Consider the following 24,700-nt stretch of genomic DNA (forward strand, 5'->3'; position numbering starts at 1 on the left):
AGAAGATCCTCTGGAATCATCTCATCTGGTCAGCAGAGGCCATATAATTTGGTCCATTTCAGCTTTGCCATTTTGTGTGGAAAACCATTTTTCTTGCTACCTGGTCAGGGAAAGAAAAAAAAAAAAAGCCCAAGCAAAGAAAAAAAATCCCTACGGAGAAGAAACTGAAAAAAATAAGGGAAAAAATGGAAGTCTAGCAGTAGTTTTAACTCCAGCTTTCAGCTGACAGAAAGAGTGCAGTATTTAGATAACTTTTGGCCACTCAGTCAATTTAAGCTATTTTTGTACCATCAAAACCTGATTTATAGTCTGGAACTTATCTACTGTAATACAGCCAAATGAACTTTAAAGATCAACCTGTTACAAAATGACCAAAACCAAAGGTTTTAAGGAAATGACAACTGACCCCTCTCCATAGCAGCACAGTGCTACAAGAGGCAGCTGTAATGGCATAAATGGACAGTTTATCAGCTTTCTGCCAGGGACTGACAAAATCATGTCAAATGAGGCATTAAAGCCCTAGTTTTGAAAACTGTGATAAATACCAGCTAATCTACTGACATAATATATAGTGAGTCAAATATTTAGTTTTGCATTAAATCTAAATCCAACATCAGAGCATTTCCTCTTGATTAAAAAGGATAAAAAGTAGATGTTATTTTATGCTCCAGTTCCCACGTCTAATTAATGCTCAACATTCGGAGCCATTTCTGACATTACAAATGTATTAGCAAACATGCCAAGGAAAGGGGGGAGGCACAAGGGAAACAAGTGCAAAATCTATATGCTTAATTCATTTTCCTCCATTTGCAGTGGCTAATATGTTATTGCAGAGACTATTTGCAGACACTTGCCCTGGCAGTGAACAGCTAACTTCCCTGATTGCTTGTATAAACAGTCTTCTAGATATGGAGCATATAGCTAATTTAATTTTAGTATCATTAGGAATTAAAAGCAGGACATTAATAGATTTACAGTAAATGTTAGCTAGGCAATATAAGCATTGAACAATATGACTATTAAAAGCCTTAATATTTGTGAGTGATCGTATGAAAAGGTTTGTCAGAAAGTTTATTATCTTGGGAATAAGATGTACCTAATTAGAGAAAAGATTACTGCTGAGATGAAATAAAACACTTCAGTGTTTTTGTATCATATATTAATGATCTTAATGGGCATGAGGAAATATTGCTTTTAAATGTATATGTATTTATAGGCTAGTTAATTACCTACTCATATCTAGAAATAGGATGAGACAAATCCTCACAAATCACTGAAATATCTTCGTTCATTATGCATTATATTCCCAGCATTATGCTTTAGCTGATTCTTGGAAGGCAGAAGTTTGAGAAATGTGTTCTATTGTCAAACAGTATGACTTAGGACTCTTGTAGTTTCAAAATACACTGCACTGTAATTGCTCCTTTTCTAGAGAACGCGTTTTAGAAAGCTTAAATGCAATCCAGTGCTGTGTGAGACAGCATGAGCTCAACTCAAATGAAAAAGGAATGAAAGACACAAAATAAGTAATCACCTACCACCTTCATTTTAGGAAACGTGTTGATTTATTGATTAGGAAAAAGGTCTCTCCAGGCTGAGACTCCTAGCTAAGTCTGCCACATGAATCAATATTAAGTGCAACCTGCAGGATTTGGTATAGCTCATGCTACCAGAGAAATAGTTCTTCATACTCTGAAAATAAAGTGAAAAATCACTGAAAATAAACACAGAGGGGGAAAAAAAAAAAACCACCAAACCACAAAACTAAGGAGAGCTTAAAAAGATGGACTTCAGAATTGAATCCTTATTATATTCAAGAAAATTACACCCTGATTTTTCTCCACCATTCTATTCTGCAAAGGATTCTTGTAAACATATAGCCATTTACCAGCGTGTGTCCTTCAGGGTGCGGGTTAGGAGATATTTGGCATTATTTGGCATTTAAGAAGCTGCATGAACTTTAATGCCAGTCAAACACCTCAAAAGTTGTTTACCAACAGCAGCAAGGCAGCCTCCTCCAGTGCACGGGTCTGTAAGGGGGAGGAGATTGCACACAGAAGCGATATTCTTATACAACTCACTCTTTTGGTGAGTAGTTGCTTTTATTCAGTTTCCTCAGTTTCTTATCTCAAAACCACAAAGACCTTAAGCAGAACGATAGTTCAGAACAGTTCTGCAACTACTTGGCCCTGGGCACTTTCCTGAGCTGGCTATTCCCAGAGCTCCTCTCTGCAGGACTTCCTATCGTGCAGGGCTCTGCTCAGAGGAGAGCGCCCAGGCTCTCATTTCCACCAGGATGGCCCTCCTGGCCCGCTTACCAAGAAGGAAGTCAACCCACTGTTGATAGCAGCTATCACCAAGAAATGCCTTTGAATCAGTGTTTAAAATGGTTTAATTGTTCCTGTAAACAAATCGCAGCCGAATTTGCTATCATTCCAGAAACTGCGACAGTAAACCAAGTTATACTGACTCTACCCCTTCCGAAAATGGGTTTGTGCTATTTAAACCTGAGAAAGGTTTCAGTACCATTTTGGACAGACAGGTTGATCACAATAATGCTGGCATGACAGATTTGTCTGCCTTGAGAGAACGAGTGAGTCACAGAGTAGCTCTACACAACTCCTCCTCTTTCTGCCCAATTCCCCAGTCAATACAGAGCAGTGCAGGACCGAGACATCCCTCTCCCCACACCCTAAAAAGGCAATAGCCAGTCTAAAAAAAAACAGGGGGGGAGAGGAACAGACCCCAAGTAATTTTGCAGTCTGAAAGGCCTAAATCGATGTTGCCTTATTAAAAACCGGGTTTTGTCATTTTCATGCCACTGTTTGTATTACAACATAAAATATCTTCTGGCACCTACTGTAACATTAAGGAAGACTCCCTGTGAATGCCCTAGAATTTGGGGTTGATCTCATAATTTATATCAATGCCCTGTGCAGATTCTGGTTGTCAATTTGCGTAACCTCAAAATGCAACACTAGCAGTCTCTTTTGCCTTGCACTTTGCCCTTCAATTCAGGTACCTAAAAAGCTAAGTAACAGGCATGCAGGTAGTTTGAGAGCTACTGATGTTTGGGAGCTTGAAGTTAGAATAGATAACTATTGGAATATAATAATTATATTTCCTGAGAAGTTTGGAGGCATGTGCTGTAAGGTTGGGGAACTGTCACCTTTCTTCATCAGTGCTATATGCTTTTGTTCCTTCTTCATGACAGTCATCTTTGACTCCAAAGAGACTGTAAGTGGTACACGGATTGGCACAGAACCAGAAACAGCCATTCTCATTCTGGAACTTGATTCATAACCTCTTGTTACATCTTTGCACTGAGAGGAAAACACGTCTAGCTCCTTCTGAGAGTTCATCAAGTTCTTGTGACTGAAGTCGCATTGCTTGCAAGAATGAAGAAATTCATCCCAGACTCCTCCTTCTGCAAGGAAACCAGCTGCCTTTCTATGAACTGGTCTAAAAACAAAACAAAACAAAAGTATGCAAGGAAGCAGAACTCTTGCCACATAGGTTTTGGAAAGGGCTCCTCACATTACTGTATAACTGTTGACTGATCACCTACCTTTTCTGGGACAGTCATCCTGCAAAATGAAAACGTGTTAACCTGGAAGAATGTGTTCATGTGATGATTGGAAATACATAAAATGCCACACGTTACTAGCAGTGCCTATGTCAGTACTGCACGCACCGTGGCGTATAGAATCTGGGAGGTGCTATGCAAAGCCTTCTATCAGCAACTTCCAAAGCAACGAGGTCAGTCACAGGACGAGTCGTCCTTGCTGCTCCGGAGTCTCCAGAGCACTATTACCTTGTGCTGCCATGTTGGCATCTATAGCATCTTCACAGCACGGGGCTTCTTCCTCTGCAGGGATGCCAAATGCTGTCTTAGTTTACATTTATCCTTAAAACAACCTCTGTTTTGTGCCAGGCACTGAACAACTTCTTACATTTATATTTGAAACAGCTTTAATGTAAAGAAATTGTGATTTTCTTCTTCCATCTTCCACTCTGTTGATAAGGTTTGAATATTTAGACAAAGCCTTAAAATATGTAGAAGTTTACAGTTCATTTAAGCAAACATAAAAACACGTTTCATATCCTTCTTTGTCTTTACATACCTGGTGCATGGTAGTCATTCAAGATCTCTCACATGGAGAAAGCTTATTTAGATGCTAAAAATATCACATGTTTACACTTGTAAATCACCATTAGCAAATTATTTTCCTAATGCTTTAGACAATATAGTAGCAAAGTGCAGCTGCTTCAGCCAGAATGGTATTTTAGTGATTTTTAAGAACTTAATGAGATCAGGTAATTGACTAGTGAAGCTAAAAATTTTACTTTCAATTAAACAATCAACAGCTCCGTACATCAACATAATCATCTTCACCCCTCCACCTCCCTGTTATCAAATCAATATGTGGGTAGCAGTTGTCTAAGAAACCACTTCCTCTGTGCTTCTAAACCAGTGTTCAGGACCCATTTTAAAGCATTTATTCAATCAGTCTGGTGTAATTTGCAAATAATGGAAAGTATGTAGTAAGGCAGATTCCGTAAGCAACTAAGGAAAAATAAGGTCTTAATTCGTTTGTTGTTTAATGGCATTATTTATCCTACATTTGTTCTGGTGCAACCAACAAATAACTTAATACTCTACATTTTAAAATATAACCATGTGTGCTTCAGTTGGCAGTGCTAGATGTATTGATTATATATATAGGAAATAAGATTGTACAGGTCGTGTTAATGAATCATGCAATTGATAGTTCAGGAGACAGTCATGAGGCAAAAGTATCATATTTGAAAAAAAAAATGCACAAAACATAAAGCAATTTTGTCAGGAAATCCCTTCCAAGGGCTATATTACAACACAGCAATCTCATTTTGGAGTGGTTGATAATGAATCAATATAAACTGCCCTCCCCAACCACAACTGTGAGTGTAAGATATTTATTACTTGAAGCATAGGGAACTTCTGCTGTCTTGCAAAAGATTCTGAAATCGAGCAGTTGTATCCCACCGCACGTTACATTCAGAGGAGTTCTGATGTCGTGTCACCCCCAGGCATCTGTAGCATTATTCTCTTCCCTAGCAAAAACGTTTGTTTCCATCTGCAGGTAGCATATATTTTGTTACAGCAAAAATATCAAGCAATGGTTAAAAAGGGAGAAAAACTGCAGTGCAATGTGGAGATGTTAACAGGTAAATTACTGGCTTTCCAGTGTAAGGTTTTTTTAATTAAGGCATACATATATTCTAATATATGCTGACATTTACCACAAGCACTTCTTGCAAGTACGCCCTGACCACCCAGACACTCCCAAAGGTTTGGGGAGGGGGAGGTAGCTGGTGGAGCAAACCAGTGCTGGACATGGACAATATTCATTATGAGAGTAGCACTGGCAGAAAATGGGTGTCTTTTATTCCGCTATTTGCAGCATGAGCGTTGTCTTCTCGTACCACAGTATGGGAAACCGTGAACAACATGAAGACTATCTCCATGCAGTTCTGACCGAGATTTTCAAAAGTGACTAGTGATCTGATTGGGTTCATTCCTCAGCTTCCCAAAAAGAGTTACCGTGAAGGGGTATGATTTTGGGGAAGTGCTGCACGTCTCCTGCCTGCTCGCAGAGGCAAGATCCAGGTGGCAGAGCCTGCTGAGAGCGGCCATCTCTGCTGCTGCCGCTATCGCTGCTGCTCCACTGAATAAAATCAGACTGCTTCACTTGGGGCAAGATGCTCAGGGGACTGGGGGGTGCTGTTATTGCATCAAGGAGACAATATTGTAAGAGACACATACTGGTGCCTGAGCCAACGCTGCCTGTGTCAGCCTCCAGGGCCAAAGCCAGAGAAATGGGCTCAGCTTGACAGGGCAGGCCCCATCCATCTCCTAGCAGGGCGTGCTGACTGCTAGGTTATCCCAAAATCTTACCAGGGTGGAAAGCTACAGTCTGGTCCCTGCTGCCAGGGTAGTCTCTGCGCTTTACCCAAAACAATCGTGGCAAATTTCTCTTTGCCATTTGACAAACTTCAGAAGAAATTCCTGGTTTGCTCCACTGCCTGCACCAGGACACATGACGGGGGCTGCAGACCCACCGTCCCATCCCGCTCTCTTTGCCTCTGAGCCCCCAAAGCCTCTTCGACTCGCAGCACAGCTCCTCCTCAGCTGTTCCCACCCTGAATTATACAGCCCTGTGTTTGTTCTCAGCCAACAGAGCAACTCATTCACAGTTCCTGCCCACATCTAACTGGCACTGACATGCTCAGAGCGAAATTTAATCCGGTGTCTTACTAGCGAAGGAGCCCAGAAGCAACCAACTAAACTCCCTCAATTAGTAAAACTTTCTCCGATGTGCCAGCAGAGCTCCGTCACCCATCAGCCAAAATGAACCAAGTTAGTGCAGACCTTTTCTTTAAAGTGTTACCATCCTTTAAACTGCTTACGCTAACTTGGGCTATTTTCATTCAAGGTAGGTTGGCAAAGGGCTTCCCTGGCAGAACCAAAGGGGTCTAGTGACAACTGGGAGGACAAGTCCCTGGAGAGTAACCTCGGCCATTGACCCAGCCTTTTGCAGAACTGAGTCTTTCTATTCCTTAGGTCTATAACAGTCTGAGCTGCTCTCTGATTGACTCTATGTGCTAGATTAGGAGGTTTTTGGCTGGGTAAGAGGGGTCCTTCTTATATAGAGAAGGAAGTGGAAGAACTGATGTGTATAAAGCGAAGTTACTTCTTCCCCTTTTAACCTGTGATCTTTATCCTGATAGCTGCAGTAAGTCATTGAGATACAATTGCATGGCAGCGGACAGTCCTGACTCATTTTAAAACGGCTGTACCCTCATGTGGGTGTATCCCAGGACAAGTACTCTCTTTCGGTACGTCTAGACTAGGATAAAAGTTGTGTTTTTAAAGATACTAGCTCACACAGCTTGACTAACACGTTTTGAAACCTTGCATAGATAGCACAAGTCAAACGCTAAAAGGTGTTAAAAAGTGTTTGCTAAGTCATTCTAAAAATACAGCTTTTATACCTGTCTAGACAATGACAGAGTACTTTTTAAAATGACACGCCATGCTCATGGGAAGTCCCACTGCAACAGCCAAGGAGAATTATAGCATAGGAAACAATCAATAAGAAGTTTCTCCACAAAGGTCTTCAAAGCAATGGCACAGATTGACATACGGGGAAACCCTGAAGGCCTTGTCTAAACAACAAGAGAAAAAGATCTAACTAAATCCAGTTAGATTTCGTTCAGTCAGGCCCTCTTTTTTCAAAAGCAAAACCTACTGAAAGTCTACTAAGATCATCAATCTGCTCAGTTTTAGCAGGTCATAACCTGGGCTCCTGGCTGACTGTAACTCAGCCTGCTAAAATCATGTTAAAAGTATTGAGGTCTACATGTTCAGATGGGATTTTTAGTCCTTAAATAAGCTTGATTGAATTAGGTCCATGGAAGTGGCCCTTTCTCTAAGGCTGATGAGATGGTAGCTCTTTTTTCCATGACCATTCAATCTTTTAACCCAATTAATTTGCCTAATTGTACCAACAAACGCAAAGTTCAATGTGTCTTTAGCGTTAGTGTTTCTAGTCGACTGTGAGCACGAGTCATTTCCTACAGGCCACCAGACAGCAATTGGTTTTGACTTTGACTTCATTTTACCGAAATGCACTCAGACAAAACCCTCGATCTAATCTACTCCTTTAAACAGCTATTTGAAAATGTCTAGCCCGTGTGCATGCACACAGACCCTTTGTAATAATTGTCTTCTACAGAGTCAGCAGATAAATTCTTAGTCACTAATATATTTCCTTACGCTGTTTTGCTTCTACTAAGCTGACTGGAGAGTGAACAAGTCAGAGTAACTGTTTCCCAGAATTGTACTAGCATCTTTGACATCTTAAACAATACTTTCAGAAAGAAAAAAGAAATTTTAAAGAAGGGAAAAAGTCACTACCACAATTGAAGAACAAGCGTGAGCCCAGTCCCTCTGACCGTTTAATGTCAGGCCCTTTTTTATATGGAAAAAAAAAAAAGACTATTAGTTCTACTTATTATTAAGGCTTAATGACATGGGTGGGTATCAGTCTGGTAGGAAAAAAATCTACATCTCAATTAGTCCCTTTAGAGATTATGTCTTTATGACATGGGTGGGTATCTGACATTCAGGGGAAAATTCGCAAGTCACCAACTCAATTGAAAAAGTCCACCAAATAATAATTTGCTGGTATAACTCCAAAGTGACCAAAATAACAAAGTCTGGACTTGCTTGAGATTCCCTGGTTTTAGTAGTCATTTGTCAATAGCTCTCAGACAATAGAGTTGTGAAATGGAGCCAGCTAAGTTATCACGATGAGGCTTTTTCACAATTGTGTCAAGTTTTTTTGGCCCTGGCGTGCACCACCTGAAAGATTTTAGAAATAGACATTGATTTCCTGTTCTGAATAAATAGGGAGAAAACAAATCTCCTATGCTTGTGGGGCCTGAAGCCAACGAAGTCCATGATTCAGAGTAAGACAGAGACTCCACAGTCGGCAAAGGCTCTTTGGTAAGCAGTTGTTGTCACCTACAGACCTGGACAAAATCTTTCTGTCCTTGCTAAGCCCAAACCACCATTAAACATTAATGGAAAGTTGATCTGAGTCAGATCAGCATGCTCTGACCTGCTGTGGATGCTTATTTCAGGTTTTCAGCACTATTTGGAAACTTTCTCGTGTGCTAAAATAATGCCTTTAAAATCTAACTTTTTTTCATATATATACAAAGCTGAAAGACAGTAATACCCATGCACAGATTTTTTTGTCTGTCTGGTTGTTTTGTCCTCTGAGAAGACATCTAATAGCAGATTTCTTTGGGGCCTAATATCACTTATTGCTGTCCACTAAACTCCCTTTATCCGATATGACCAGAGGAAGGCCCTTTTCAGTGAAAGCGAACAATTAGGAGCCCTAAGTTATTATTTCCTATCATTGTGCAATAAAAGAGGCTCTGGCCATTTCGGTGCAAAGGATTAAAGTGTCCGGGATCGCAAACATCGTGCAACCACTTTCCTCCTCCCCCCGCCCCCGCACACCGCGGAAGCAGTCGAGGCTCCCGCGGGGAGCGCAACAGGCTGACCCACGCGTGTCCCGGCCGCGGGGGTGGACTCGCCCTGCCCCGCGCGTGGGCGGCCTCCGCGGACCGAGGGGGCGCCCGCCCGCCTCCAGGGGTGACCCTGGCCGCCGCCTCGGGGACGGGGCCCCACCCGCGGCTCCCCCCGGCCCGGGTCGGCCCGGGCATCCTGCGGGGCAGGCGGCTGAGCCCGCGCCGGGCCACGGCGGCCCCCGCGGGCCGGGGAGCCGCGCTGTTTAAGGAGTCAAAGTACATAGGCGGCTGGGTCGATACCCTGTTGGGCTAGAAACAGTTCTGCATATCAAAGGCCGACGAACCTAATGACTAAAAATATAAGTACCTGACCCGGAGGATTAATCACACACTGTCAAGCTGAAATTGGTGCAATTCTTCCAATCATTAACGTTTTGCTTACAAAAATGTGCTTTTCTGTTTATTTTTCTGCTAAATGATAACCATTTTCAAGTTGAATCGGCTGATAAAAGAGTCGAAAACAAGACGGGAGTTGTGCTGGAAAGGTCATACGTGCTAGTTCGGCATGAAATAGCCAACAGGCAAACAAATAGCAAAAAGCAGGGTGGCACGGAAGGGGCTCGAAGCTTTTACCGAACGGTGTAAAGTGCTTTGGCTGTTTTTCTCCGGCCGAGAAGAGACTGCCCGCGGAGAGCCGCTCACCCGCCCCGCGTGGCATCCCCACGCGGATCTCTCCCGCTCTGGAAACGGGCTTTGGGCGTTAGGGACAGCTGCTGGGGAGGTATTTCTCTAATTGCAGCCGGCAGTTCAGCCCGTGGCTCTCCGCCCCCGCCGGTGTGTTTTACCTAGGCGCCGCGAAGCCGTGAGCCCCCCTCCCCGGGTGGGTGGGAGACCAAGGGCATTTCCACAGCCGAGCCTGGGTGACAGCGCTGTTGTCACCTGTCCCGACAGCCTGGAAATCCACATCCCCGGCCCGGCGGCTGCAGACGATGCATCTGCGCTCCCCACCTGCAGGGAGCCGCCAAATCCCCTGCTACCGCTGGGAAAGCGCCCGGGTTTAACGAGCCCGGCTTTCCGGGACCACGTTACGCCGGCTGGGACACAAACGCGAGCTGTGCTTCGGGCAGAGCCCCCACGGCTGCCACCGCATCGGGCCGTGCAAGTCTTTAAGCGCGGGTGGCTCCCGGCTTGCCCCGGCCGGGGGATGCCGGATTCGCCCCGCGTGGAAATGGGGCTTACCCAAGGCCCCGCACTCCCGAGCCGCCGCCCACCCGTCGCGGCGGCTCTGTCCCACGCGTGTTCCCGTCCCCGCGCGAAAGCACAGCCGTAACACGAAGCCGCCCTGAAGAGGTAACGCCAGTTTCGTGCTCCCTGATCTCGGTCGGGACAGACAGACAAAAGAAGGAAAAATGGAGGGGAGAGGGCCGGGACGCCCCTGCCCGAGCGCCCCCGCCCTGCTCCCGGCACCCCCCGCAGCTCCCGCGGCTCAGCCCCGGAGCCTCACGGCGGGCTGCTGCCGTCCCCGTCGGGACCCGGGCTGAGACCCGCGACAGAAACACTGAGCGAGGGAAAATGAGAAGGATGGAGAAGAACTTTCCTCCTCCTCAGCGCAGCCCCGCTGCGCATTTTCTGCTCCCGACGGCGATTTCCTCGCCTTGCGCGCACCGCGCCGCGGCTCGATCCGAGCACAAGGGCGGAGAAACACCCCGGAGACAGCCCGGGCGCGCCCCGGGGCTCCCTTTTGTCACGGGTGGCGTTAAACCAGGGGCCGGCGCCCAGCTGCCCGGGGCTGCCGTGCCGCGGAGGGCGCGCAAGGCTCGGCCCTGCGTGTCCCCGGCGGAGCAGCTTGCGGGGCCGAGGGGACGGCCGGGGGCTTCTCCCTGTTCCTAGCGTGCTCGAACAGGTGGCAACGGATCCTCCCCGTTTACTTCATGTTTTTGGGCCCCGTTTATGAAGGCAGTTTTAAAAGAATAAAACAAAGCTAAAGCCACTGAATTATTCCGAAAACTCAGCTGCTATTTCTCGAAGCATTAACTGCTTAGACGCAACGCCCCGGCTGTCCTAAGGGCCGTCCCCCCTCGACAGTCAAAATAGTCTCTTGTTGCTCTCTAAAATCCTTTCCTGGCGCTAAAAGCCTCCGTGGCACCCGGCCGGGGGCAGGTCCCTGTCCCCTGGGTGCTCGCTGCGGCGCCGGGGGGGTACTGCAGACGCCGGACGGTGCGGGCTGACCCGCGCGGGTGCCCACCCCCGGGATGCCCGGTCCCGGGGGCATTTCCCCGCACCCCCGGGTTCCGTGCTCCTTCCCCGGGCCGGCATCATTTCGGAGAAAGGCCGATGAATAACCACTGTTGACTCAGGCGGGTCAGCGGCTGCCCCGGCTGGGGTCGATGCCCGGCCCCGAGCAGGCACCGCCGGCACCGCTCCTCCTCCAGCCCGCGGCCCCCCGGCCCCCCCCCAGGGCCGGGGCGACTCGGGGGTAAACACCTACGCTTCCAGCCGGGGCTCGCAGACCAGGCTTTCCTCCTCCCTCCGCAGAGCCCGTCCCCGAGCGGGCAGGAGGCGTGGAGGCATGGGTCCAGGCAAAACCGAAAGGCGGGGTGGCAGGCTGAAAAATAGCCATAAAATAAGCAATGAGCCCACGCGAGATCCCCGCAACGCGAGTGAGCTCAGAGGGCTGCAGGGTGGCCGGTGACCGGCACGGTACCGGAGGGAAAAGCCCGGTTACAACACGCCTGGGGCATTGCTGGCAGGGGGGAGGTTTGGGATTTCTCCTACCAGTAACTGGACGGCCAGCGTGGTGGGAGGTGCAGAGTTTAGTTTTATTTCACAGACAAGTCCATCCAAAATTAAATACCAGGTTTGGCTTTTTTTTTTTAAAACATTGAACAAGTATGTACAAAATATGAACAACGTGAGGTATAAAACCGCAAGACTTTTAAAGAAAACTAGTATGTACAGAAGCAGATATGTATACAATAGGCATTATCTTCCCACGGCTGTGTGCCTCACTTATCCCCCACAGCTGATGCCCGCTTCTCTCCTGCAGCAGGACCCTATCACTCCCTGCATTTTCTTCTCAAATACGAAATCTGCAAAAAACAGCGCTAGAGATTTTCAAGGAGAAAAATATGTGCTTTTTGTCCTGCAAATGGAACCATCCAGATTGCGGGGCAAAGTCCTCAAAAATCTGAGAAGGCACATTTCGTCTCACGCAAGAGCAAAAATGAATCTGTCCAAAGACTCTCCCTGATGAACAGAGGGATGTCTCGATGGAGAGCACCACGGCAGGTAAATGGGTGTGAGCATAAGGCACTTGTCGGGATGGTCAAATCCCTCCCTATTTCACAGAACATGTTTCTCTGCTTGCAAAGGGCGTTTAAATTAATCTATTTAAACTACATTTGTTTACACGTACAAAGGGCTTAGTCCTGCAATCCATACTCACTTCCACACTAGCTAGAGAGGAGTTTTGCCTGATCACCAACAGCAGCTGATTCAGACCCCCCATGAGTAAGGACAGGGTGCAGTATTATATTCCAGTCAGAACATCGATTAATGTACAAATATATCTTACAAATAATTAAATACAAACCATGTTCCTTTAACCAAATTAGAGATCTGCCAAAAATGGACTGTTTGCGGAAAATACATCTTTCTTTCTCTGCTTATTATAAAATGAGTCTGTTTGATGTTGTTTTTTTTTTTCAGTGGAACGGTGAAAGTTTTCTCCTGTAGCATAATATTCTTCCAAACCAGCCCCTGGTAAAGTGCAAGCCGAGTTAGGGTCCACTCTCCGCATGGGGCCGTTAGTGGGTAGGATTGTAATAGCCCTTATCGCCTTCAATGTCCACTTCTTGGTCGGAGTCGTCGGAGACGTCTGACTCCAGGTCCTCCTGTGAGGCCGGCGAGGGGGTATACTGAGAGCCATCCAAGGAGACCTCCTTACCCTTCTGCTCGGGGGTCGGGCAGCTCTCCAGCGTTTGGTCACTGTGACTGTCAGCACCTTCCACTTCTTCTTTTTTGGTGGCCTGGGGATTCTCCTGCAATGAAAGAAGCCTGCTTTACACAGAAATACGGGCCACGGAGCCAGGAGGCCTGGGAATTCCAGCTGTGCTGGGTAGGAAAACCACCTTGGGTTTCCTGCAGGAAAAGGCAGGTGTCCCGCTATCTCCCTGGCCCTCCTGCCTATAACCCTGCCTGAGTGGGATGGGGCTGGGCGAGGGCTCAGCCGCACGCAGGGGCTCGGCTCTCATCCCACTCCCCGGCAGCCACAGGGGCTGCTGCCGTGAATAAGGCTCCTTGGCGATGGTTATCGCAGCCACTTCAAAAGAGTGAGGAGCTGCTGGAGCCCAGGAACTTCTGAACTTTTGTCTTTAGCAAAGCAAATGTTTATTATGAGTCTACAAACACCGACACACAGCTTCCTCCTGCCCTGATCTTTCTTTAATTACACCCAACGGCAAAAGGAGGGAGGCCGAATCCATCAGTGGCCTGAAAGCAAGTGGGGAAAAAATTACTAATTAAGCTAAAACTCAACATTAAAACACTTACCATTAAAAACAAACCAAACCAAAACAAAACCCCATTTCCGAAAGCAGGAGTAGCCCTGCGTCGGCAGCCGTTTGGGGAGCACAGTCCCCTAAGGGGGCATGAAATGATACTCTTAAGAGCAAGCAGGCCGAGACACGTACCCATGATATAACCGTGCGGGCTTGGAGAAATGGATGCGACTAAATGAAAAGGAGGAAATGACTTAAAATGGCCGAGATCCCAAGCGAGCTCTCCGGACACTGCGGCGCGGGTCAGGCCCTGCCGAGGAGGCACCGCCAGGGACCCAGCACGCCTCTTCCCGGAGTAAAGGGGTTTTATTCAAGTATCAAGTGAAGCACAGGTTAAACCCCGGGCAAAATCACAGAACAAATATATCTAGAGTGTGGCACTATGATTAGTTTTCTTTTCTTGTTATTTTTATATTAATGGCTGATTTACCAGTAAAACTCAGCCATCCATGTCACACATACTGAAGCTGGACTCGGGCCATGATGCAGGGATTTTTCACAAATCTTTGGGCCAAGGGGCCTTGATCTGGCCGAGCCGGGCAGGATCAGGCCCTCTGGGCCTTAAAAAAAAGATTTATCTGCTTGAGCACAATTTCTAAGGGAAGAGAAACCGCTTCAACCTCTCAGCCTCATACACTGTAACTATTTGTAAAACGAAAAGTAAAAGCTTCTCAATTTTCCATGCAGCTCCTCAAAACAAACAAGGCGTTCGTACCTGACTCTACCAACGTTTGCAGAATAAATCGACTTCTGTTTATTAAAAGAGGGCGATTTAAAAGACCAGTAAGTATTCTTCGCCAAAACAACTGCCTAAGTAATTTACTGACAATTACTTATCTTCTCCACGTTAATTGGCTAAACAACATATGGGTTTACAAAACAATTAGCGTGGAGTTTTAATAGGCGGTGTGTGAAAGCCGGGCATAATTGATATAGGAACTACATTAGGAGCTTTTAACGTTAGTGCTGCCTGAACGAGCCCTCATGGATTCCAGCATGACTATTTGTCTTTTTAATCAAGGTGAAGAGGTTAAACAGCCTTTCAGATGACTTCTGCATACAACCTGGAATAGGCGAGCACGGCGTAAGATAAGACAATTAAAATACTTATTTCTATAGAAACGGAAACATCCCCGTACCTGCTTTAGACGCCTCCATTTGGCTCTGCGATTCTGAAACCACGTTTTGACCTGAGCAACGACAACGAGAGAAGGCACGGGGTAGTCTCGGAGCCGGTAAGCGCCAGGAGCCTTATCCGAGCCACAAGCAGAAAGCGAGAGCCAGCCCCCCCCGCCCCGAGCCGGCCGGTCCCCGGGAGCGGAGCGCCCACAGCAGCCGCACGGCGGGGGCCGGAGCGGGGCCGGTGCCGCCGGCCCCGGGGGCTGCCCGGGGATGGGGTGCGGTTCCCCGGGGCGCGGGCACGGCCTCACCTGCCTCTCGCTGAGCTGCAGCATCTTGGCCAGGCGCTTCCTCTCCGGCGGGGAGAGGTATTTCTGTGTCTCGAACTTCTTCTCCAGCTCAATGGTCTGGTCGTTGGAGAAGCGGACCTGCCCCCCTTTCCTCTTGTGCAGCGGCCGCTGGATGAAGGGGCTCCACAGCAGCGGCTTCCCTTCAAAGAGAGGCACAGCGCCGAGGGTCACGGGCCGGCCGCGGACACGCGTGCCCGGGGAACCCCGGCCCCTGCCCGAGCCCGGGCCTGGAGGCGTGCTGGGTCCAGGGCCCGCTAATTTCCTACGCCTGATTTTATTTCCCCCAGTTTCTAGTCTGATCTTTCGCCGCCTCTGATTTTTCACCTCCGCCGAACAGAGAGACCAGTTAAAGCCACTCTACGGGCTTTGGCAACATTTCCGTCAATGTGTTTCCTGTTGGTCTATCTCGCAAAGAAAAGAGAGAAAAAAAAAAAAAAAGACCTTTGCTTCCTTCTGCTCTTTCACTGCGATGCCCCAGAGAAACCGTCTCCCCTTCTCTGCACCAGTGCCCGGGGCCCCAGGGAGAGCGGGGACATTGCGGGGCTGGGCGGGGGGACGCGCTAACACGAGGGCACGGGGCCCCCCACCCACTTCGGGCAAGAAGCGCCCCAAGCCCCCCACCCCCGGCTGGGGGCTTGCCCACCCGTGGCCGCGGGGTGCCCGCCAGGCTCAGCTCCGGGGTCGGGGCAGCGGTGCGGGGCGAGGCGGCGCAGGCAGTGACACGTCGGGGAGCCAGCCCCGCTGCGGAGCAGCAGCCGCGTCCCGGGGCCGGAGGCTCTGGCCAGTGCCACTGAGTCACTCTGTTTGTCTTTCTGTCTTGCTGCCTGCACCCTTTGAAATTTGCTGCATTGTTTTTCAAGATTTTGCTTGCGTCAGGCTTTAGTAATTCTGGTGCAAAACACGACTCAAAAAATAGGAAGCAACTGGTTATTTTAGCTGTCATAAAGTCACATCCCACACAGAGGAAATGAACAATATCAGAAAAACGGATCCCGGCTATCAGAAGTCGAGTGTTTCCTGAATTTGTCTGTATTGAGGATGTCGATAAAGTAATCAGCAATGTGCACGACTCCCGGGGAAGAGCCTGCTTCAGGCGGCCAGGAAAACACTTAACAGCTTCTGAAACCAGATTTACTCCTATCGAGAGCTCAAGGTTTCCTGTATGAACGGAAAGGGTCAGCCTCTTTCACTGCACAAATGTGGCGAGTCAGGTCCAGTTTTGCAATCACTAAGAACAAGTGCTGCAGCCCGGGCGCGGGGCTCAGCCCCCGCAGCGGGGACGCCGCCCCCGGCCGCTGGCGAGAAGGGGCCGCCGGGGCCCCGGCCCGACCCGCCCCGGACCGGACCGCCGGGGAGCCGCGGGGGCCCCGGCGAGCGGAGCCGGCCTCCCGACTGTTTTTCAAGTCATCCGCAGGAAAAGGCTGAGATCTGCCATGCGATCTCCCAGCACAATTAAAACTCCCCACCAAAACCACACGCGACATTACTAAGGACACTCTCAGAGTCACTTGGTTGAAGGAAAACAAATCTGAGTCACGGCGGCCGCGCACTGTGGTCTCGCTGCCAGCGCCGGAGCGCGGCGCGTCTTTAATTTACTGTAAATCAGACGGGGGCCGGAGGGAGACAGGGGGAGCGCGGAGAGGCGGCGGGGCAGGGAAAGGGGGGCAGATTTCAGACACTTCCCATTCGCCCCCAACCCCCGACGGCGGAATGGGACGGGGACGGGACGGGAGCGGCGCGGCGGCAGCCGGGGAGGACGGGGCGGGGGGGGGGCGGGCATGGCTTACCCAGGGGGTCCTGCCGGATCAGGGCGTGCGCGTAGTCGCCGACGGCGCGGGGGAAGGAGTAGAGGGGCCCGGCGTAGGCGCCGGTGCCATAGGAGGCGGCGAGGTGGTGGGAGAAGGCCGGGTGGATGGGGGTCGGCTCGTAGATGGGGGTCCGGTACGGGGACACCAGGCTGGTGAAGGAGGAGTTGGGCGACGGCAGCGTCGGCGGCGGCGGGGCGGGCAGGGAGTGGGGGGTCGGGGCAGCGGCGGGGCCGCGGCCCAGGATGTCCTCGATGTAGAAGGGCGTGGGGTGCGCGGGCTGGAGCAGCGGCGTGGGCGCGTACAGCGGAACGCCGACGCCCAGGGCCGCCGCCGCTGCCGGCGCCGCGCCCGGCGGCTGGTACTGCATGGCGCGGCCGCCGCCCGCGCACCCCCCGCGCCCCCGGCCGCCCCTGCGGAAAGCCGGCCCCGACCGCGGCGGCTGGGTGCTGGCACGGCCGCCGCGGGTTTCTCTGGGCTCGGGTTACCCTTCGATAGGTTTCTATTGTCGCGGGGCGGAGCCCGCGTGGTCTCTGTCCCCTTCCTGCCACGGCTCCGTCTAGCCAATGAGCCCGGCCAGGGAAGGGGGAAACCACCCCCGCCGGCAAACACTCCCCCCGCCTCCCCGAGCAAACTCCCCGCGGCGCCAATCAACTACCGCCGCAGCCCGGGGGAGACCAGGCGACGGGGCGCGATCGGCCGCCCGCCGGGCCCCGACGGCACCGCGCGGGGGTGGGCACGGCGGCACCGAGCGGGGGGACCCAGGCTACGGAGCGGGGGTCCGACGGCACCGGGCAGGGGGCCCGGCGCTGCCCCCGCCGGCTCCCGCTCCTCTACCCGCGCACGGCACAGCGTCCCCACGGGGGAGAGCGCTGACCCCCCGCAGCGTGGCCCGGCCCCGGGCTGAGGGAGGAGGCAGAGAAAGGGGTGCGCCTTCCCCCCGGCTCTCCGCCGTGCTCCGCGGGCCTTCGGAAAGGCTCCCGCGGGCGCTCCGCCTGGCTGCGGGGACGGGGAAAGGGGCGGCGGAGCGCGGCCGCGGAGCGGGGGCCGCGCGTGGGCGGAGGTCGGCGGGGCCGCGCAGGCCCCTGCCCCGTCCCCCAGGACAAGGCCGACAGCCCGGCGGGGCGCGGAGCAGGAAATCACGCCGCACAGCTCCGCGCCCCTCCGGGCACCGGCGGCCGGCGCTGGCCGGCAAACGGGGGCGTCGCGGGGGTGGCCGCCCGCGGGCGGATGGCGCGCGGCGTTGGGGACCCGCTCCCCGGCAGCCCCGCGGGGAAGGCGGTGCGGCGGCCCGGGCAGCGCCACCTGGGCACCGTCGGTTTAATTTTTAAAAACCCGCCGGGCGATCCTCCTGCCCCCCGTCCCCGGGGAGGGACGTACGCTCCGTCCGGGCGCCGCCGGCTCCCGCTCCCGCGGCAGCGCTGCCCCTCGCCGAGCCCTGCTCCTGGCCGGACTGGGGGGTGGGCAGCGACCCCCGCGCTCCCCGCGCCCCGTTACCCCCCCGGGGACTCGCCCCGACGGCAGCGGGTGGCGCCGCCTTCCCCCCCCTCCGTGGGAGCGGAGACGGCAGGTGCCCCCCGCGTGTCCGCGGACCCCACCAGGTCGCCCATCCCCCGTCTCCCTCACACGCCCCCGAGCTGACAGCCAGCACGGAAAGCTGTTAAGGAATAGCAGGTGCTGGTGTAACTTTCTTTTTTTTTTTTCTTTTTTTTAAAAAGGTCTCCAGTTCAAACCCACGAAGATCTTAATAACTAAGAGGCTCAGAGAAAGACGAAAGGGTGTTGGTGAAATGGAAATATATATATTTTTAATAATAGAGCGAGGTTGGGTTTTTTTTTCTTTACATTGTTAATAAATGCCAAAACTCACCTTTAAAGCGTGGTCTTGTGTCTTGTAAATATCAGGTACACGTAAAGCGAGCTGACAGTTTTGATTATTTTTTCTCTCTGTGCTCAGTCTCCCAGGCATTGCTCTTTCCAAGGGGTTTAGCTAATGTTTTCATCTGGAAGTGTTGGATTTGCAGCTTGATTTACTTAATAAATATACAGTAAACCGATGACCCGTTGCCCTCTGAAATAACGACGTGCATGATACGAGGCAGCAGTATGGAGGGCCCCCACAATATTTTACAAGCTGTCGATTCAAAATCCTGAGAACAAGTTTAACCGAAAAGAAAAAAAACATGTTTTGCTGTATTATTGGAAAACAAATAAATAGAGGAAGAGATTATTCTTTTCTGACTTTTATACAAGCAATAGGCCTTGTTAAAAGGAAGTTTTAATGGCACAGTTATTACATTCCACTACCACTGCATAATCCCTAACAAGAAAAATGAAGCACTTAATTTTGCAGTTCTACAGCACCGCCCCTTTCAAATTCAATTGTTAGACCTTAGCCTTCCTCCTTCCACGGGTTGGAGACTATTAAATCTGCATTCATGAAATGTCACATTTATTGAACTACATAATTTTTTAATATCACTAGTGCAGGTTTTATAGTTGATTTTATTGTTTTTATGGCCATTCGGGGCTCTAAAACCCGGATTTTTTTAATGTTGTCCTTATAATTTTTTTCACACAGTCAGAACTAATAAAATAGAACAGTTGTGACTTTTTAATGCAAGGGGTCTCGGAGTTTCAATATTTTCACTCTGCTGGATACTAAAACCAATAAAAATACATGAGATTTTAATTATTTTCTGGATTAAATAAAACCTTTTCCCTTTCTTTTGGAACATACATTTTGTTTGTAGTTTCTGTTGTGAGGGAGATAATGCAGCTTCGGATAAAATACATTATTACCAATATCGCTGCGACGAATACAGTTTTGACTGGATTTTACAGTCTAACGGGCATTTCAGGTAAGGTGCTGTAGACACCCCAAGATCAGTGCAACCAAGACAGTACTTTAATATTTCTATTATTTCTTCTCCAGGTTCCCTCTGGAAAGCACTTCAATTTATCTGAAAAACCTGGCGGGGGGAGGGGGGGGGAGAATACACTCCTTTCCCGATTAAAACCCCTTTCCTATTAATTTTCTTGGAATGCACCTGAAACACCCCCAAGTTTTTTTGCTAATCTGGGGATTTCTGGAGGGCGGCGGGGCGCGATGTGTGCATCCCCGCACCGGCACAAGCTCAGCCCAAAGGGATCGGCTGGAGAACTCATTATTTTGTGTAATAACTTCGGGGCCCTGTCCTCCCCTTCACTTTCTGTGAAATCCCCCGCCTTCGAGCAGTTCTGAGCTAAAGGGAAAAATAATAATGAAAATCAGGGACCCCACTTGTTCCAGGCAGTCCCGCTGCCAGCCCCGACGGCGGTGCTTGGGGGGACGCCCGGCCCCACGCCGCCGCCCGGGACGCGCTCCCCACGGAGCGGGCAGTAAAAGCAGCTCAGGCTGGGGGAGGCCGGTGCAAGTATGCTGCTTTGTACGTCCCCCAAACCGGGGAGCTGGCGGGGACGGGGTCGGACAGGCTCCCCGGGGGAAGCAGCGAGGGCCTGGCTGCCCCCGGCCGCTGCCCAAATGCCCCCCGAGTGATGTTGCCACGGCGGCCTCGCAGGACGGTGCCGCCGGCCCGTGCTAAGCCCGGCCCAGCCTCGCTCATCGGCTGCTTTGAGCCTATTTCCCTCCCTTTCCAGCCCCCGTCCTGCGTGGAGCCCGGAGCAGCTTTCCCCAAGGAGGGCGTCCCACAGGTGCCTCGGGTGGCGAGGAGGGAAGCCCTTACTGGAGGCAGCGGGCAGCCCCCGGGCTCCGGTGGGGCTCTGGTGGGGCTCCGGAGCCTCCCGCCGGCCGCCGCTGCCTCCCTCCCGGTGCTGCGGGAAGCCGGCATCCCCGCGGAGGCGGTGTCGGGGCCTCGCTCCGCGGCCCGGCTGCGGGTGGCCGGGTCTCCCTCGCCCCCCGGCCCCGGGGCGGGGGAGCAGCACCGCTTTAATTTAGCGTTTATGTGTCACCGTGTTCGTGAGCGGGTTTTACAGGGCGGCGCTAACGTGAAACACCTGGGCGGCGGCACCGCGGGCGCGGCGGGGGGGGCGGCGAGCGGCGGAGGGGCGCTGGGCTGCGCCCGTCTGTCGTCAGGCAAATGCGTTAAAATAAAATAATACAAAGAAATCAAACAAAAAGACCCAAACGTCGGAAAATCAGGAAGTGAATGCTTCCAAAACCAGCGACAAATGCCAGGTGGCATTTCCACCGCATCCCCGATTACCTGCGATGAACGCCCCACGGAAGATTTCTGATTCCTGGGGTGGTTATTCCGGGCAACTCATGAACTACTCCGCGATTTGTAAGTGAAATGAGTCTCGAAGCGCAGAACTCTTTCCTTGCCTCACAAGTTCTGTTACCACTAACACGTATTTTTTTGGCATGGTATCTGCCCGGTTTCTGCTCTCAAAAATGGGAGTTTTGCCCAAAATAGCACCCCCTGTGACACTGCAGGCTTCAGGAGAGTTACACCAGAAATTAATCATTCCTAGCTGAAGTAACTGCGTTTGGCTCTACAGAATTAGTGAGCAATCCAGCGAAGTTCATCTTTTAACAGCCGCAGCGGGCTACCAGCAGCGTCATCCCCTAATGCTACAGGGCACTTTCCAAGAGGATCCAGCCCGCAGCCATTCCACCCATTCCCATTACTGAAAATATTTCAAGATTCTTCCAAGAGAGGTGAGGCCACAGCCTTGAACACCTTCCAAGGAGGAAACAGGAGGGAGTTCACCTCTCTGATTTTCCTAGCGCCGTGGAAGCCAGACTGCTCCAGACAGAGGCACGGCGCGTTGCGGGGTGATGTCAGTTGGTGCTGCCGTCTTCCAGATAACTCATCTGTTAGATATTCGCTTCTCACATCTTCCTCCTCCTCACCGTCATGATTTGATTTACTAAATGAGTTACAACCGTAATAAACATTAAGGCAGGTCAGTCTTAAAGGCATTCATTAGATGTAGCAGAACAAGACAAATCTTGGTCTAAAAAGGGGTGGACAACATAGGAACTATTATTCTAGGCAGAGCTGGCAGGAGCTTATCATTTTCCATCCTACATCCCTATATTCATCTGATTATGATTTTGCCAAATTTAAATCATCCAGGTGGAAAAAATTCTGTTCTGAGGGAATCTGCCTCATGCTGAGTATGTTTAAGGTTTCAGCAAAGCTGGTTCAGCTGTTTCTGAGCATTGGGTTAGAGAAAAGCAGATTTTTTCACTGGCATTTAGACATCCTTGCCTTGCATGGAAAACCTGCGGTGCCTCACCACAAGGGAAACTTCAGGAGATGAAAGCGTCCAGCAAAAAGTCAGCCAGGGGTTGCCTCTTTGGTCCTTCCTTTGCTCTTCCACCCAGGGCTGTGGTTTACAGTCAGGCAAAATAAAGATCCCAAACCTCTGCAGAGAGACACAGACACCTCGGGAATGTTTAGGCCACCCGTGGGCCTGACTTGGCTCTCCGATGATTTGAAGAGCTCTTCTTTCTTGACACTGAATATTTGTGGGTATGAGACATGTGCTGCCACCAGCAAGTGCCCTTTTCCTATATGCTGTCACCAGCTCTGAGGAAAAAAAAAAAAGCTACAGAAAAGCTTTAATGGTGCTTTTGAGTCTTGTCAAGGATTTCCAAGCCAACACATGCCAGACCCTCAGGGGAGCACATTGGTAAGGTGCCTCCATTTCCTCCAGCCCCAATATTGTTAATATCTCTTCTGGGACACCTTGACTTGCAAAGTGGGATATCCAACATTTATGGCTCTGTGGTAAAAGGAAGGAACACATGGCCCCATATTATAAACATAGCTTAATACCACTTTCTTTCTGGACTGGGCTGTCCTAGTGATTACCGTGACACCAGCTTCTCTAAGTCAGAGTTTAATTCAGCTGAAGCATGACATAATCCACCAGAGTTTTCTTCTGAATTGCAAAGAGGCATCATATGAAACTACGTAGGCTTTAATGTTTTTTGGAATACACTTCCCTAACCCTTCCTTGGCCTGAAGAGTTTCTTATCTGACCATTATGAGAATGTGGTGAACAATGCTATGAAAAACAAAGCAATATATTGTTCCTTACAGGCTCATATTTCCTATATATCTGCCACCACAAACCATGAGCTATTTTGGATCCTGCCTATAAGTGCAACAGAAAGCTGCTTGGTTAATTATATTTATTTGGGGTGATGGCAACTCTAACATGTTAAAACTTCTCTATATTCTTATGTGTTGGCTACACACATAAAGATTACACCCAAAAACACATAAAATTCCCAGAGGCTAGATTGTCTCTCACATCTTGCACAATCATTTACGTAAGTGCAAACTGAATATAAAACGCTGCTAACACAGACTGCTGGCTACCGTACACCCACTCTGTGTTGATATAAACGACTAGAACAAGATACCAGACAATGGAGAATCTGCCTAAACTACAGTGATGACAAAACATCATTTTTTCAGAGTAATCAGAATACAAAATATTGTACGTTTCGAAGAGGACTTGTGCAGCAAGATTTTTCACTGTAACAGTTCCAATGGGTCCAAAGTACACACAGCTAAATTTGATGTCAGTAGGATTTAGGTATGAATAGGGAGTGTTGCTTAGTTATTTTTGTTAATGTTTTCCAGAGTTTACACATTCACTCTACATTTTTTAGCAAACTTTATCATTTTGGCATCATAAAATCAATCCCTAGGTAGGTTTGTTTTATCTGGAGCTGATAGGCACATGCAGTTGCTGTTAATAGTCAAATATAGAAGCTTACAATAACAATCTAGCTAACTATTAATGGCTGTTTAACAGTGGAGTTAGAAGGATGGATCTGAAATCTGTCCTCATCTGAAAAATAGATTGCTAGACTCTCAGGTGCAGAAACTCTTCAAAGGCTTCATTTCCATGGGTAGGAGCCAAAATACTTGGGTAGAATTGGCACTAAAAGGCTAGAGGAGGAATTGCCTTAGAGACAAATTCAGAACTTGTGTAATGGGTTTGGAGTCCGTTGAAGCTGATGATTTTCATAGGCAAATCATGTATTTTTTCATAACAGAATGACAGAATATGCCTTGACGGTTGCACATGGAAATATCTCATAAAGTACAATATTAAATGGCAGAAATGAAGGGAAGAATCGTTTTTCCCTAAGGCAGATATCTCCCCCTCTTGCTCCTGCCCCTGAGCTGAGATCTCCCTAATGCATAGCCCCGAATCGACTGATGAAGCACGGCAGCATCAGTCGCAGACTGTACCCAGCCTCGAGTCTCTGAGTCCAGGGGACCTTATTGCGCCAATTACACTGTTAGTTCACACCAGAGGTGGCAGGAGACTTACTGCGAGGTCTGACACTCCAGAGTTTCCTAATAGTGGCAAAATCTCAGTGTCCCAGAGTACTAGCGGCACTGTCAGCTACAGAGAGAATATTTGGCACCCTTTGTGACAGGAACTCAGGAGGATGCCACATCCTCTGGAAGCACAGCTAAGCTGGTCTTTGCACGGTTTGCCCCACTCCAGGTGCAGAATCGGGAAGGACTGACTTCTGAATTGTTCAGTTCTGCCAAGAGCTCTGGCTTGGCCCCTGATAATGCCAATCCTGATATCATGGAGCAGAGAGGAAACCCACGTGATTTGAGAAATAAAGTAAAACCAGGATGCTTTCCCTAGATGAAGTGGAGGGTAAGGGCTTCCATTCAATGTGTGGGATATAGGAGCGATTGACATCCAACCTGGAAAGTTATTTTATTTTTACTGTTCTGAAAGCATGCATCATTTAATAAACAGAGCCTTGCTTCAGCTGTGTATTCACTGTTGGC

At 49.8% G+C, this 24,700-nt stretch overlaps 2 protein-coding genes across 2 annotated transcripts in view; one reads left to right on the forward strand and one right to left on the reverse strand.

Moving 5' to 3' along the window:
* The first annotated feature begins 11,368 nt into the window (after positions 1–11,368).
* The window catches only part of IDE (insulin degrading enzyme), a 144,275-nt gene continuing 130,943 nt past the window's right edge, over positions 11,369–24,700 (forward strand). Inside the window, exon 1 of the mRNA XM_075154752.1 lies at positions 11,369–11,375. The gene's annotated coding sequence lies outside the window, so the exon portion shown is untranslated. The remainder of the gene's footprint in view (positions 11,376–24,700) is intronic.
* On the reverse strand, positions 11,868–17,290 carry HHEX (hematopoietically expressed homeobox). The gene is made up of 4 exons (XM_075154732.1): positions 16,903–17,290; positions 15,077–15,255; positions 14,786–14,836; positions 11,868–13,127 (listed from the first exon to the last, which is right to left on the reverse strand). The coding sequence occupies exons 1-4, from the start codon at positions 17,288–17,290 to the stop codon at positions 12,894–12,896; spliced, it is 852 nt and encodes a 283-aa protein (XP_075010833.1). The 3' UTR covers positions 11,868–12,893.

Source organism: Calonectris borealis, chromosome 7 (assembly GCF_964195595.1).
Source record: "Calonectris borealis chromosome 7, bCalBor7.hap1.2, whole genome shotgun sequence".
Classification (NCBI taxonomy): Eukaryota; Metazoa; Chordata; class Aves; order Procellariiformes; family Procellariidae; genus Calonectris; species Calonectris borealis.